The sequence below is a fragment of the Symphalangus syndactylus genome, chromosome 18 (genome assembly GCF_028878055.3).
Source record: "Symphalangus syndactylus isolate Jambi chromosome 18, NHGRI_mSymSyn1-v2.1_pri, whole genome shotgun sequence".
Lineage (NCBI taxonomy): Eukaryota > Metazoa > Chordata > Mammalia > Primates > Hylobatidae > Symphalangus > Symphalangus syndactylus.
In genome coordinates this window covers 108916034-108930550 of record NC_072440.2, presented here as the reverse complement: position 1 = coordinate 108930550, position 14517 = coordinate 108916034, and the positions used below count along the sequence as shown (strand labels likewise).

General features: G+C 46.2%; 1 protein-coding gene across 7 annotated transcripts in view; it reads right to left on the bottom strand.

The window, feature by feature from the left end:
- Nucleotides 1-14517, bottom strand: part of EIPR1 (EARP complex and GARP complex interacting protein 1) — a 177353-nt gene that overhangs the window by 149840 nt on the left and 12996 nt on the right. For 4 of the 7 annotated variants that reach the window (XM_063622854.1, XM_063622856.1, XM_063622855.1 and 1 more), the window contains 2 exons: nucleotides 13960-14053; nucleotides 11274-11357 (listed from right to left, as the gene is read on the bottom strand). In XM_063622854.1, coding sequence (XP_063478924.1) covers nucleotides 11274-11357; nucleotides 13960-14053 — 178 coding nt within the window. The remainder of the gene's footprint in view (nucleotides 1-11273; nucleotides 11358-13959; nucleotides 14054-14517) is intronic. The other 3 variants (XM_055251546.2, XM_055251545.2, XM_063622858.1) reach the window with 1 other exon arrangement.

The window sequence follows — 14517 nt, the reverse complement described above, 5'->3', positions numbered from 1 at the left end:
AGTGAGAGGCAGCTCCCAGCTGGAAGGAAGAACCAGTACCCCAACTCTCTGTTCTCAGGGCACCACCCTACACCCAGCTCACCTGAAAGTATAAACAACTGTTTTGTTGAATAAACATATGCAGGTACAGGCCGGCTCCAAAAACAAGTAATGCACCATAACTAAGGTGAGTGCAAAAGGTTACCAGGGCCCAAAAGAAAGACCCATTAACACCAGCTAGGCAGGTCCGCAAAGACGGTCGCCCTGTGAGCAGTACTTAAATGTTACTTTAAACTTTTCACACCACATTGGATTTAATTTTTAAAAATTTAAACTTTTTAATCATTTATAATAAAGATCAAACTCATATATTTTGAATCATCATTAAAATTTTTAAAGTTGATTTTACCAATGCTGGGCTAAGGCTATAGATGACACTGTAAAGATTTAGAATAAAGAGTTATAAAAATTTATTAGGAAGTCCGTAAAGATGAACTTAATCACCTCTCCCTCCTTTTCTGGAAGAATCGGGGCTTGGAGAGAAATGCTGTGTGGCCACAGCCCAGGGCCAGGCCGCCGAGCACAGAGCCGCGGGGCCTGGCCGCTGAGCACAGAGCCGTGGGGCCGGGCTGCTGAGTACAGAGCTGAGGCCGTCGTGCTGTCCATTTCATCTGCGCTTCTAAACTGAAAGTTTAAAAACTCTTGAGAATTGGAAAAAAAAAAAAAAAAAAAGGGCCAGGCAGGGTGGCTCACACTTGTGATCCCAGCACTTTGCAGGGCTGAGGCAGGAGGATGGCTTGAGCCCAGGAGGTCAAGACCAGCCTGGGCAATACGGCAAGATCCCATCTCTACAGAAAAAAATAAAAATAAAAAATACCACACATAAATAAGACTGGATATTAAAAAATCAAGAGCCACCCGCCTAGGGAAAGTGAATGATCCAATGGCTTCCCCAGAGGCAGGAGATTCCCTTGGCCACTGATGGCAAACCCCCCTGTTCTCACCCTGGACAGCCACCAGGCAGATGACAGGAGACACCGTCCCTGCCATGTCATCCATTACTAAAGCCCACCTGCCCAATGGCAATTCCTTAAGAGTTATGCAGAATACTGAATACTGCCTGGGAACAGATCCTGGACAGGACAAGCCATGGGCCCATATCGCTGGTTTTCTTTACCCCTGGTTACAGCAAGTGACTCTGAAAACAGTTTCTACTCTAGTTGGCTTCACGCTTCAGCTCGGTGCTGATATGAACGTGACCTGCCAATCAGGAGACCTGGTTTTTTCATTTGGATTCTGCCATTCCTGGCTGTGTGACCCTGGGCAAGCCACTAACCCTTTCTGGGCTCTTTGTGTATCTGGGCCCTTCTCAGCATTTGTACATTTAGGAAACTACATCTCTAAGATCCCTTTGTTCTAATAGAAACACATACTGGTTCTTTTTTTTTTTTTTTTTTTTTTTTTTTTTGAGACAGAGTCTCATTCTGTCTCCCAGGCTGGAGTCCAGTGGTGCAATCTCGGCTCACTGCATCCTCCACCTCCCCAGTTCAAATGACTCTCCTGCCTCAGCCTCCTGAGTAGTTGCAACTACAGGCAGGCACCACCATGCCCAGCTAATTTTTGTATTTTTAGTAGAGGGGGATTTCACCATATTGACCAGGCCAGGCTGGTCTTGAACTTCTGACCTTGTGATCTGCCTGCCTGGGACTCCCAAAGTGCTGGGATTACAGGCATGAGCCACCGCACTTGGCCAAAACACATACTGGTCCTTTAGCTAAGAACGTAAATGGTAAGTAATAGAGTTATTAAGTATGTTAACAGATTTTCCAGTGCTTATGAGCCCTATACAATAAACCACCATTTCCCTAAACATATTAATACTTCTCTCTTAGGCAATTAAAGCACAGGGTATTAATAGCCCTTGCCCGTGAAGCCCAAACAGTACACTTGGCAGTGAGAGAGAAAAAACTCCACATTCCAGAAGCTCCCTGTGCCCCAGGAGCACGTTGCTCGGAATTGTGCAGAAGGTGACGCAGCCTGTGCAGTGTGTGGTCAAGGGCTGCGGGGGAGGCTGGAACCTAACTGGGTCACTGGAATGCCACCAGTTGCCTCTGGTAGCAGAGAACAGGGCTGAAGTATGGACTCTTCCTTCCAGTGGGGAGCTGCCTCTCACTCTAAAAATCAGAAAGACATAAGTAGAACTCTGTAAAAAAAAAAAAAAAAATTACTGGGGCATAATCAATATAGTGAGACCAGGCCAGGTGCAGTGGCTCACACCTATAATCCCAGAACTTTGGGACTATGGATCACCTGAGATGGTGAGGTGGGTGGATCAACTGAGGTCAGGAGTTCAAGACTAGCCTGGCCAACATGGTGAAACCCCGTCTCTACTAAAAATATAAAAATTAGCCAGGCATGGTGGTGCATGCCTGTAATCCCCACTATTCAGGAGGCTGAGGCAGGAGAATCGCTTGAACCTGGGAGGCAGAGGTTGCAATGAGATGAGGTCACACCACTGCACTCCAGCCTGGGCAATAAAGCGAGACTCGGTCTCAAAAAAAAATAACTTTAAAAGAAGAAAGAAAAATATGTATATATATAGTGAGACCAAAATTCTCAGAAAGCAAAGTGGGGTACAATTCACAGAGGAAAATAAAAAAGAAAGTGCACAGTGGGAGGTGGCACCATGGCACTACACTTCTGTTTCTCTTTACATGGATGCACATGTAGGAAGGGAATGCGGCCCCAGGGCACCACGCTCATCTTTCCCTAGATCTAGCTTGGTGCACACATAAGAGGGAAATAGGGCACCATGTTAATCTTTCCCTTGGTTTATACTGGTGCACACGTATGACTTGCTCCTGGTACAGAAGTCCAGTGAAAACCACCACCACCACCGTGCCAGAGAAATGCATTAAGGAAACCCTTATGAAACAGATGACTGCGGAAACCCTATGATCCAGAGTCCACACCACTTCTCCCAGCAAGTTTTGTTCATTTGAAGCAGTGACAGACACCCTACCCACACCCCACAAACCGAGCATAGGCCCGTGCGGGAGGGCCACCACCTGGAAGCTGGCCCAAGGGTGGCAGCAGGGCTCATGGGAGATTCTGGGCATTGACTCCTTGTGACTCTGGTGGGACAGATGAAACTGGCTGTGGGTTTTGACCCAATGCTCGTTGATATGGACACCAGGGAATCTGATGGAATTTGCAGCAAAATCCCAGAAGTGGATGGCCAGGCATGGGGTTTCTGGATAGCGTGACTTCTCTAGACAGAAACAAAGCCAATGTTTGTCTGAAAATGTAATAGATGCCCAACAGGACATCACAAGATTTACTTGTGAAAAGTGAGTATGTTTGCTGCAGTAGAACTAATTATTACAAAAGTCTGTGACTTTCCTTAAAATATATCCATCCAACAACCTGCTCAACACCAGGCATCGAAAGGACACAGCAGTGAACGGTCCTTGGCCTCAAAATATGTGTCAGGGATGGCAAAGTGTCAAGGAATTTGGAGGAAAATAAATACACAATAGAAGTAACAGGAATCCTATAACGTGAAGACTTATATTAGAGGCATGCATACACAAGGACAGACAAGAGTAGAGAAAAGGCATCCATTAGTTCCAGCTCAGGAATTGAAAAGGGGGCGGAAAAGGAAAGACTTCACGGAAAAGACGACAGAAGCTGTTTGTAGGAGACATCGGGACTCAAAAACCTTGGACAAAAATCATAAATTTCTCCTCAAACCCAAAGAGCCCTTCCAGCTGAACACTTGCAGGAATGTCACCTGATATAGTTTGGAAATTTGTCCCTATTGAAATTTCATGTTGAATTGTAATCCCCAGTGCTGGGGGCAGGGCCTGGTGGGAGGTGTTTAGATCCTGGGGGCGGATCCCTCATGGCTGGGTGCTGTCTTCGTGATAGTGAGTTCTTCTGATATCTGGCCATTGAAGCGTGTGGCACTCCCCCTCACTCTTTGCTCCCGCCCTCGCCATGTGATGTGCCTGCTCCCACTTCACCTTCCGCCATGACTGGAAGCTTCCCGAGGCCGTCGCAGAAGCAGATGCCGGAGCCATGCTTCCTGTACGGCCTGCAGAACCATTAAACCTCTCTTCTTCATGAATTACCCAGTCTCGGGTATTTCTACATAGCAATGCAAGAATGGCCTAATACACCAACAGACCTGAGGGTGTGATACGGTTTGACTATGTCCCCACCCAAATCTCATCTTGAATTCCCATGTGTTATGGGACGAACCTGGCGGGAGATAATCGAATCATGGGGACAGTTCTTTCCTGCGCTGTTCTCCTAATAGTGAATAAGTCTCATGAGATCTGATGGTTTTATAAGGTGGAGTTTCCCTGCACAAGCTCTCTCTTTGCCTGCCGCCATCCACGTAAGATGTGACTTGCTCCTCCTTGCCTTCCACCATGATTGTGAGGCCTCCCCAGCCATGTGGAACTGTGAGTCCATTAAACCTCTTTTTCTTTCCAGTCTCGGGTATGTCTTTATCAGCAGCATGAAAACAGACTGATACAGGGTCAAACCGATTTTTCAAGAGTGAGGGAAAAGGGGAATATCAGAGAGCACTTTACATGTTAGATCTTAAGACTCACTGAACTTGAAACCTGGAAAGAACCAATTAAAGAATTTCCAAGTATGGCAGACCATCTAGGGATGTACCCTAAAAATACAGGACCCCTGAAGATGGAGCTCACACTGAAGACAGTAAGAAACAGAAATGCGAGTCAGGGACGCTTAGCAACCAGGTCCTTTTACCATTAGAGGAAGAGAGAAGGGTGAGGGAGGAAACAGCAGGAACACTGGGGAAGAAATCAAGGCTCAGTTAGTCTAGAACGGGGCTGGGAATCTGAATGCTGACCAAGCGCCCTGGTGATTCTGAGTACAGGTGAGAACAGGACTTGCAGGCAGGGGGGCTGCAGGAACAAAGCTGTCACAAATCAAAACAGATGCAGAACCAGATGCAGAACCACGCAGCTGAGCTGAGGAACTAAGACATTACCCAGGGGAGGAAATGAGCTGCTCTGTCACTGCCCTTCTGTGACATCAGTCTTTTCACTGACGAGGATCCCAGCCACTGGGGCAATGCTTCCATGTTAGAAGAGGCAAAGCCGGTCCTCTTTGTCACCATGGCACTCCCAGAGGTCTCCAGAGGAAGACTAAGACTCATCTCTTATCTACATGAGAAAGAGGGGGGTACCAATACACAGGGAGAGTCTGTGGGAAACGCAGAAGCACTTACAGACCTCAGGTCGCGGTTCCTCATCCCTGCCCATGCTAAGCCATGAGCACACCCCCCAGGAAGAACTCCAACTCCTCCTCAAAGGAGAACCCCAGAAAGTGAGCAAGGACCCCAGAAATCCTTGTCCCGCCTAAGCACAGGGAGCTATGACACAGTCCTGTCCCACAGGAGGAAACAGACACAAATCAGTTCGTTCCTCAGAGGAAAGTCAGCAACTGTGACAGTCCCCACATTTTCAGAAAGATAGCGCAGCTGCATGATGGAGTAACGATGCAGGTACCGGGCGTTTTCCAGGGAATTAACGACTGAGAGGAGCGAGGGCCTGAGGCAACGCCAGGAGCCATTAACCCTTCCCGGCCACCACTCGTCAGGAGAGCTGGAGCTCCAGAGCGAGGGACGGGGGCTTTTCTTTTTTTTTTTTTTTTTTTTTTTTTTTTTTTTTTGAGACGGAGTCTCGCTCTGTCGCCCAGGCTGGAGTGCAGTGGCGCGATCTCGGCTCACGGCAAACTCCGCCTCCCGGGTTCACACCATTCTCCTGCCTCAGCCTCTCCGAGTAGCTGGGACTACAGGCGCCCGCCACCACGCCCGGCTAATTTTTTTGTATTTTTAGTAGAGACGGGGTTTCACCGTGGTCTCGATCTCCTGACCTCGTGATCCGCCCGCCTCGGCCTCCCAAAGTGCTGGGATTACAAGCGTGAGCCACCGCGCCCGGCCTGGACGGGGGCTTTCGACTGTGCAGGAGGAGGCCAGACTCTATTAATCGTCACAGAAGGCAGGGGCAGGGCTGCAGTCCACAGCCAGTGGAGCACTTCCCGGCGTCTCTCCTGGTCTGTGCAGATGCGCACAGGCGGGCTGCTCGCAGCTGGAACCATGGGGCCCAGGCTGTTCAGGATGGAGCTGTCCTGATTTTCAGGACATCTCACCCCACAGAGATACGGCATGGCAACAGCACGGGTGCACTCTTTCCACGTGTGTCTGTACAAAACTGTACACTTCAGGTGCAAGAGCATATCCATGGCACATGCCTCAGAGCTGAACTGCAAATTCAAAGGAGAGGGAAGCGAGCAGAGAGAGGCAGACGTGCAGGTTTCAGTCCCGATTCTGCCACGCACCAGCTACACACTGCATGGGACCACCTGCCTCACCAGAAAACATGTTCTGCTGAGTGAGGCAGCAGGTGGGAAGCAGCCCTAACCGGCCCTGCTCCACGACGAGCTGCCTCCTCCAGCCACTCACCCACCTCCCCGACTCCACCTCAGCCAACTGTGAGCCCTGGGAAGAGTGTGAGGGCAGGGCCTGCTTTACTGATCTCAGTGTCAGCACCGCCCACACAGCCGGCTCCGGGGAGGCTCCAAACAGACCCAGGGCAAACAGCAGCCAAAGAACTGCACAATACCACCACAAGACAGGGACAAGGAGGATGCTGGGAGACCGGGACAGGGAGGACACCACGAGATGGGGACAGGGAGGACGCCGGGAGACGGGGACAGGGAGGACGCCGGGAGACGGGGACAGGGAGGACGCCGGGAGACGGGGACAGGGAGGACGCTGGGAGACAGAGACAGGAAGCACACCACAAGATGGGGACACAGAGAATACTGTGAGATGGTGTATTAGTCTGTTCTCATACTGCTATAAAGAACTACCTGAGGCCGGGTACGGTGGCTCATGCCTGTAATCCCAGCACTTTGGGAGGCCAAGGCGGGCGGATCACCTGAAGTCAGGAGTTTGAGACCAGCCTGGTAAACATGGCAAAATTCTGTCTCTACTAAAAATACAAAAATTAGCTGGGCATGGTGGCCTGTGCCTGTAATCACTTGGGAGCCTGAGGCAGGAGAATCGCTTGAACCTGGGAGGCAGAGGTTGCAGTGAGCCGAGATCATGCCACTGCACTCCAGCCTGGGTGAGAGAGTAAGACTTTGTCTAAAAAAAACAACAACAACAAAAAAAACAACTACCTGATACTGGGTAGTTTATAAAGAAAAGAGGTTTAATTGATTCACAGTGCCACAGGCTATACAGGGGACATGGCTGGATAGGTCTAAGGCAACTTACAATCACAGCAGAAGGATGAATGGGAAGCAGGCATATCTTCACATTGCGACAGGAGAGAGCATGAAGGGGGATGTGCCACACCCTTTCAAACAATCAGACCTGTGATAACTCACTCACTGTCACGAGAACATCAAGGGGGGAATCCACGCCCATGATCCAATCACCTCTAACCAGGTCCCTCCCTCAAAACTGGGGATTACAATTTAACATGAGATTTGGGTGCGGACACAGGGCCAAACTATACCAGATGGTAATACTAATAGTACTATGAATATCTGCTTGTCCATTTCACCATTTCACTAAACACTGAACTCAGGACACGAATATCTGTTCAGTTTTTGTGTACCCAGCACATAAAAAAGAGGCATTAAAGAGTTCTGTTAATCTACGAAGTAAGCATTTGTTGAGTGGATGAATGAATGAACAGCTCAACAATGTCACATGCCTTTACCAGAAACAGAAAGACAAAACCAGCAAGTCAAAAACACAGCTTCACACCTATCATATGGATTCACACACAGACAACTGCAGGCAAGCGTGGAGATACATGAGGTGTGTAATAAAACATACTGTTGACTCAAAAAAATAAGATCCTGGGAAACTAACCTGAGTAATTATCAGGAACTCTTCAATTTAGAAGAAGGGAAACAGAAAAACTGGAAAGCTTCTTTAAAATAATTAATTGAATGTTACTTCGTTCCAAAAAAAAAAAAACAAATTAAGGCAGATTAAAACACCTTCTGTCATTTTGGGCAATTCATTCTTTTTGGTTTTTTTGTTTGTTTGTTTGTTTTGAGACAGAGTTGCTCTGTCACCCAGGCTGGAGTGCAGTGGTGCGATCTCAGCTCACCGCAACCTCCACCTTCCCAGTTGTCAAGCAATTCTCCTGCCTCAGCCTTCCAAGTAGCTGGGATTAAAGGTGCCCGCCACCACACCCAGCTAATTTTTGTATTTTTAGTAGAGACAGGGTTTCATCATGTTAGCCAGGCTGGTCTTGAACTCTTCACCTCAAGTGATCCACCCACCTTGGCCTCCCAAAGTGCTGGGACTACAGGTATCAGCCACCACACCTGGCCTCTTTTTATTTCTTCTATTTTGATAACTTTGGTACCAGTGGTTCTTCATTAATGTCATTACCAAATGGAAATGCCATTATTGCATTCTGGCTAAGAGCAGGTACACAGTAATTTGCTCATAACTATCATGCTTTCCATGGCCCCATTTTGTGTTCAATTCCTGGGTTTCTGCTGGCTTCTGCTTCCTGGAGCTGCATTTGGAAGGCAGACTGGCATGCCTCCCATCCTATCTCTGTGCCACTGTCGCCCATGTGGGTTTTACTCCCCAACTCCCCTGTAGGCACCATCCCTGAAACCACAGGCCATCTTCATGGTGGGTCCTCCTTCCCTTTCAGGTGGCCATTGGTAACTATTTTTATAAATAAGTAATTCCCTTCTCATATTTTTGCCAGTAGAAAAGTAATGCACATACATATATATACATTCTGAAAACAAAATATTAGAAAGAAAAGAATTTTACATCCTGAATAGATGTTGCCCCCACCTTGTCCCAATCTGAGGTTTTGCTTTCTCAGGTTTCAGTTACCTGTGGTCAAGTGTAGTACAAAAATATTAAATGAAAAATTCCAGAAATAAGCAATTCATAAGTTTAAATCACACACCATTCTGAGTAGTGTAGTGAAGTCTGGAGCCGTCCCACTCCATCCCACCCGAAACATGAGTCATCCCTTTGATCAGCATATCCATGCTACAGAAGCTACCTGCCCCTGAGCCACCCACACGGTCTGTTCCTGACACCTTTGATCAGCATATCCATGCTACAGAAGCTACCTGCCCCTGAGCCACCCACACGGTCTGTTCTTGACACCTTTGATCAGCATATCCATGCTACAGAAGCTACCTGCCCCTGAGCCATCCACACTGTCTGTTCCTGACATCCAACCATCAACACCGTATGGCTTGATGATCTGGATCACCCAAAACAGATACTCCTGCTTCTGACATATCCTCAGAAGGTCAATAATAGCCTAACGCTACATCACAGTGCCTATGTCATTCCCCTCACTTCATCTCATCATGCAGGCCTTATACTATTGCACGTCTTCTCAAGAGAAAGGGTGAGTGGCCGGGCGCAGTGGCTCACACCTGTAATCCCAACACTTTGGGAGGCTGAGGCCAGCGGATAACCTGAGGTCAGGAGTTGGAGACCAGCCTGGCCAACATGGTGAAACCCCATCTCTACTAAAAATACAAAAATTAGCTAGGCGTGGTGGTGTATGCCTGTAATCCCAGCCACTCAGGAGGCTGAGGCAGGAGAATCACTTCAACCTGGGAGGCGGAGGTTGCAGTGAGCTGAGATCGTGCCATTGCACTCTAGCCTGGGCAACAGAGTGAAACTCTGTCCCAAAAAAAAAAAAAAAAACACTAGAGGAAGGGTGAGTATAGTACAGTAAGATGTTCTGAGAGACAGAGACCACATTCATATAACTTTCATAACCAATAATCATTGTTCTTTTTTTATTAGTTATGTTGTTAATCTTCTGTTGTGCCTAATTTATACCTTAAACTTTACTTACATGTAAGTATAGGAAAAAGCATGTTATGTTTAGGGTTCAGTACTCGCCAAGGTTTCCTGGCATCCGCTGCGTGGTCTTGGAACACATGCCCTGTGAATAGCATCTGAAGATAACCCTTGGCTCAATTTTTAGTCCTTTTTGGCCTATTTTCTTCCAGTCTTTATTCTAAGGAGAGATTCAATTGTGCACTTTGCTTTTTTACAACACGTTGATCATACTGTAAACACAATTTTAACATCCCACCGAATCATCTAACGATTCTTAAGTTGTCATGTTTCTTCGGAGTCTGTAACTTTTAATGAGTGTAATAACGGAATACTATTCACTGTGAGTAATCAGATTAAGCCTGAGGGAAGTGTATGAATCTGCCATTACAAATGGCAACTTCATATTGTTCAACCTAACATTCACACATTTTGATATTCTGATTGCTTGTAAGTTTTTATGACTATAAGTATCATTATAATTAATATTCTTTGTGTATAATGATTTTTCCTAGGTTTGGGATACAGGAATTACAGATTGAGTACATAAACATTTATTTATGAAGCTCTAAGGATATATCACTGAATTAGTTGCCAATGACTATGCCGACTTTAAATCTTTATTGACATACGAGAGCCTATCCAGGCCAGCGTATTCTTCGACAGCTATTTGAATGCCATTTCCCCTGTGTGATCAGATAAGCTGGACAGAAGCCCTAGACCATGTCTCACATGGCCTCCTGCACATTTTCCCACTGTCAAAGACAATGCACATCTTTGCAATCACCACAGCATCTCATTTTAATCTCCACTTTAGCAATGAGGAAAACGGAGTCTAGCAAGGGGAATCCATGTGCTCAAGGTCACATGGTTACTGCCAGGCCATGAACCGTATCCAGATCTCCTGAGTGTCCACTACAGTGGCCAGAACAGCAAAAGGGTTCCATCTGTATCCCTGCCTGGATCACGTGGCAGTGATAGATCAAGTGGCCTGGGTCAAGTGGGGATGAGGTTGTGACCCAGCCCACATTCACCTAGAAAGAGTTCTACAAGCAATTAAAGAAGTAATCCACAGGCCCAAGAAGGAGGGGTAGTGGTGACCACATATCCTTGCTTCTCAATTGCTCATTAAGCCAAATCTATATAACCACAAGAGCCAGACAAGACTATGAAAGTCATGCCAAACAGAGGAAGTTTAAATTACTGAACACAATCAATAATATAGACGGATAATATTCTTTGATTTGAAGATAGACTTAAATCCAAATGAAAGTTTTATTTTGTTTATGTGGCATTAATTTCTCAAATGTTGCTGGAAAATCAGAGCAAAACGGTTATAAAACTAAGAATAGGCTTAGTAATTATCATGTATACATTTGTCAAAAATAGTTACCTGATTATCATATTTAAGAGACTGTGTCCCAACCAAAAACCGAATGGCATCTGTTTCTGCAGTTTGAGGTGTTAAGGCACGTGCCTGCAGGAGGGAAGAAAAATACATGCACATTTATGAAGTTAGATTTAATACAGATTAAAAAGGCAGTTTATCTCATCTACTGTTGATAAAGTACAAATTAGTACAGTGTCTGGAAAGCAATTTAGAAATAAGTATTAAAAGCCTTCGACTTTTGCACACTTTCAACACAATTCCACTTCAAATTTGCATGTGGAAATCACTGTAAATGGGTACAAAATTAAGCAATAAAGATGTAAATTATCTACACATCAATGTTTAAATTATTTTTTAGTAAAACTATTATTTCAACAGTAAAAGACTGGTTAAACAAATTATACTTCAACAATACAGCAGAAAATAGCTTCCAGCAATAGCAGAGTAGGGGGTTTAAACCAACTCTTCTGCAGATAACAACTAGAAAAACTAAAAGAATAACCTGAATCTGTTTCACAGCCTCAGAGAACTACCAAGGCAACGAAGAAATGCCAAGATCCAGGACAGGAGGAAGCCTAGTGGGGAAGCCCAGCACCTGGTCACTCTTCACCTAAAGGCACCTGCCAGTCTGGAAAGCCTGGCTGATAGGATGATGCTGACGAGAGCTTTGACAGACTTGTGGAGCTCAGGGCACAAAAACCGGAGCTCAGGGCCCACCCGGGAGAAGAGCCTGTAAAGCACTAACCCCACCGGTGTACAGCCCAGGAGTAAAGGCAAACGAGAATCAGACCAACCTGCACAGGCTAAAGCTCCAAGTCATCTCAATCCTGATTGGAGCAGGCCAGTGCTCTTAGGCTAGCCAGGCTCCTGCCAGAAGTCAATCCTCTGGGGGAAGATAACATCCCAAGTCTCTAAAATCTGACACCGAAAAATGTTCAACATTTAATCAAAAATAGCCAGTCATAAGGCCAAGCATGGTGGCTCACACCTCTAATCTCAGCACTTTGGGAGACTGAGGCAGGAAGACCACTTGAGGCCAGGAGTTCTGGCCAACCAATCTGGGCAATATAGCAAGACTCTATCTCTGCAAAAAAAAATCATAAAAATTATCTGGGCATGGTGGCTTGTGCCTGTTGACTTAGCTGCTCAAGAGGCTGGGGCAGGAGGATCACTTGAGCCCAGGAGGTTGAGGTTACCATAAGCCATGATCACATCACTGCACTCTAGCCTGGGCAACTGAACAAGACCCTGTCTAACTAAAATAAAATAAAATGAATAAATAATTAATTAAAATAGCCAGTCATACAATAAGACAAAACCACATGATCAAAAACCAAAAGAAACAACAACCAACAGAAAAAGGGCTACAGAGGATTCAAACAGGTTCTCTGGGAAGCAAGCTCTAAAGCTCCAAAGGTATGTAAAGGAGACTTACTAGAGAGTGCTCTTGGGAACTATTCCATGTTGGGAGGAAGGAGGAAGGGCTGGGAGGGAGAAGATGAAATGCATCACATCTGCAATGGAGGCCTCAGCCAATCCTATGGGGAGCTCTGGAGCTGGACGGCCCTTCAGAGTTAAGGCCAGATGGCCAGGATTTTATACCACCCAACCCCTACCCCCATGGGTCAGTCACTGGATGCAGGCTGTCCCTGAGGAGGGGTGTGACCTTGGGCAAAGTGCCTCTGTTCAGCTGAGGGCAATTACTGGAGCAGGGCCCAGCTGAGAGCTATCAGCCTCCAACTATCTCAGAAGTGGCTGGATTTCCTGAAAGAGAAATGTAGGCTGTATCCAACAGCCTGAATTGCAATAGCTATGGTTAATATGTTTAATAATTAGAAGATAAAACTAAGATCTCAGGTGATGAATCTGAGGCTTAGAGGAAAAAGTTGTACAACTGGTTACTAGAGCTGTGACTAGCACTGCAGGCTTATAAATTCAAATCCATCTGTTTTAGGACAAGCATTAACTGCACCTGGATCAAGTCCCTGTGGCCAGCATAATAATGGCCCTCCACCCATATCCACATTCCAATCCCCAGAACCTGTGAATGTTAACTTACGCAGTAAAGGGACCCTGCTGATGTGCTTAAATTAAGGACCTTGAGATGAGGAGGCTATCCTGGATTATTTAATTGCATGGGTCACTGAAATCAGAAAACCTTCCCTGGCTGTAGCCCCAGAGAAATGTGACCACAGAAAAGAGAATCAGAGAGGTGGAGAGGCAGGAGAACAGGGTCTGGAGGCAGGGAACCTAAGACCAACTCACGCAGACTTCCTAGAACTAAACTGAAAGGAAAACCCTAATTTTCCACACCCAAGTAACAAAAGGACCAGAGGTTACACCTTTTGCAAACCCTCACGTTTTCTGCATGGCAGTAGGGAAATTGAAAGTACCTCTGATTGGTTGCTTTTTGCAACTAATCAGACGTTTGCATAAGGCTGTAACTTTGTAACTTCACTGTAGCCTCTGATTGGTTGCTTTCTACAACCAGTCACACTGATTGTGGGCCATCACTTCATTTACATGGGGTAAACACCAAGTGGCCAGTGGGAAACCTCTAGTGGGTATCTGGACCCGAGAAGATTCTGCATTCAGGGCCCTTGAGCGGCTGCTCAGCCCAATCCCACCCCATGGAGTGTACTTTCATTTTCAATAACTCTCTGCATTTGTTGCTTCATTCTTTACTCACTTTGTTTTGTCCAATTCTTTGCTCAAGATGCCAAGAACCTGGACACCCTCCACCAGTAACAACGGCAGCTGTGAGGAGGATCCAGTGGCTGTTGCTGGATTTGGAGATGAATGAGGGAGTTGTTAAAGCAAACTAAATATGGCCTGAGAAGGACTCCATGCTTCTATATTTGAGTCCTTGTGGATGAAACATAACCTACCTTAATATGCAGACAAGATTGAGAACCTAACTTAGGAGTATGCACCTCTAACACTTGAGTCTTGGCCAATCCCAGCAGCCATACTTCAACCACTCATACACCACTGAGTGTTCAAACTGTGTTCAAATAAGGCAAATGCCAGCCTGTAGCCCATCCAGCTGTTTCTGTACCTCACTTCCCATTTCTGTATGTCACTTCCCTTTATTTGTTTATAAATTTGTTCTGACCACAAGGCATCCCTGGAGTCTCTCTGAATCTGCTGTGATTCTGGGGGCTGCCCAATTCACGAATTGATCATTGTTCAATTTAACTCCTTTAAATTTGATTCAGCTGAAGTTTTTCTTGTAACAGAGTCCATG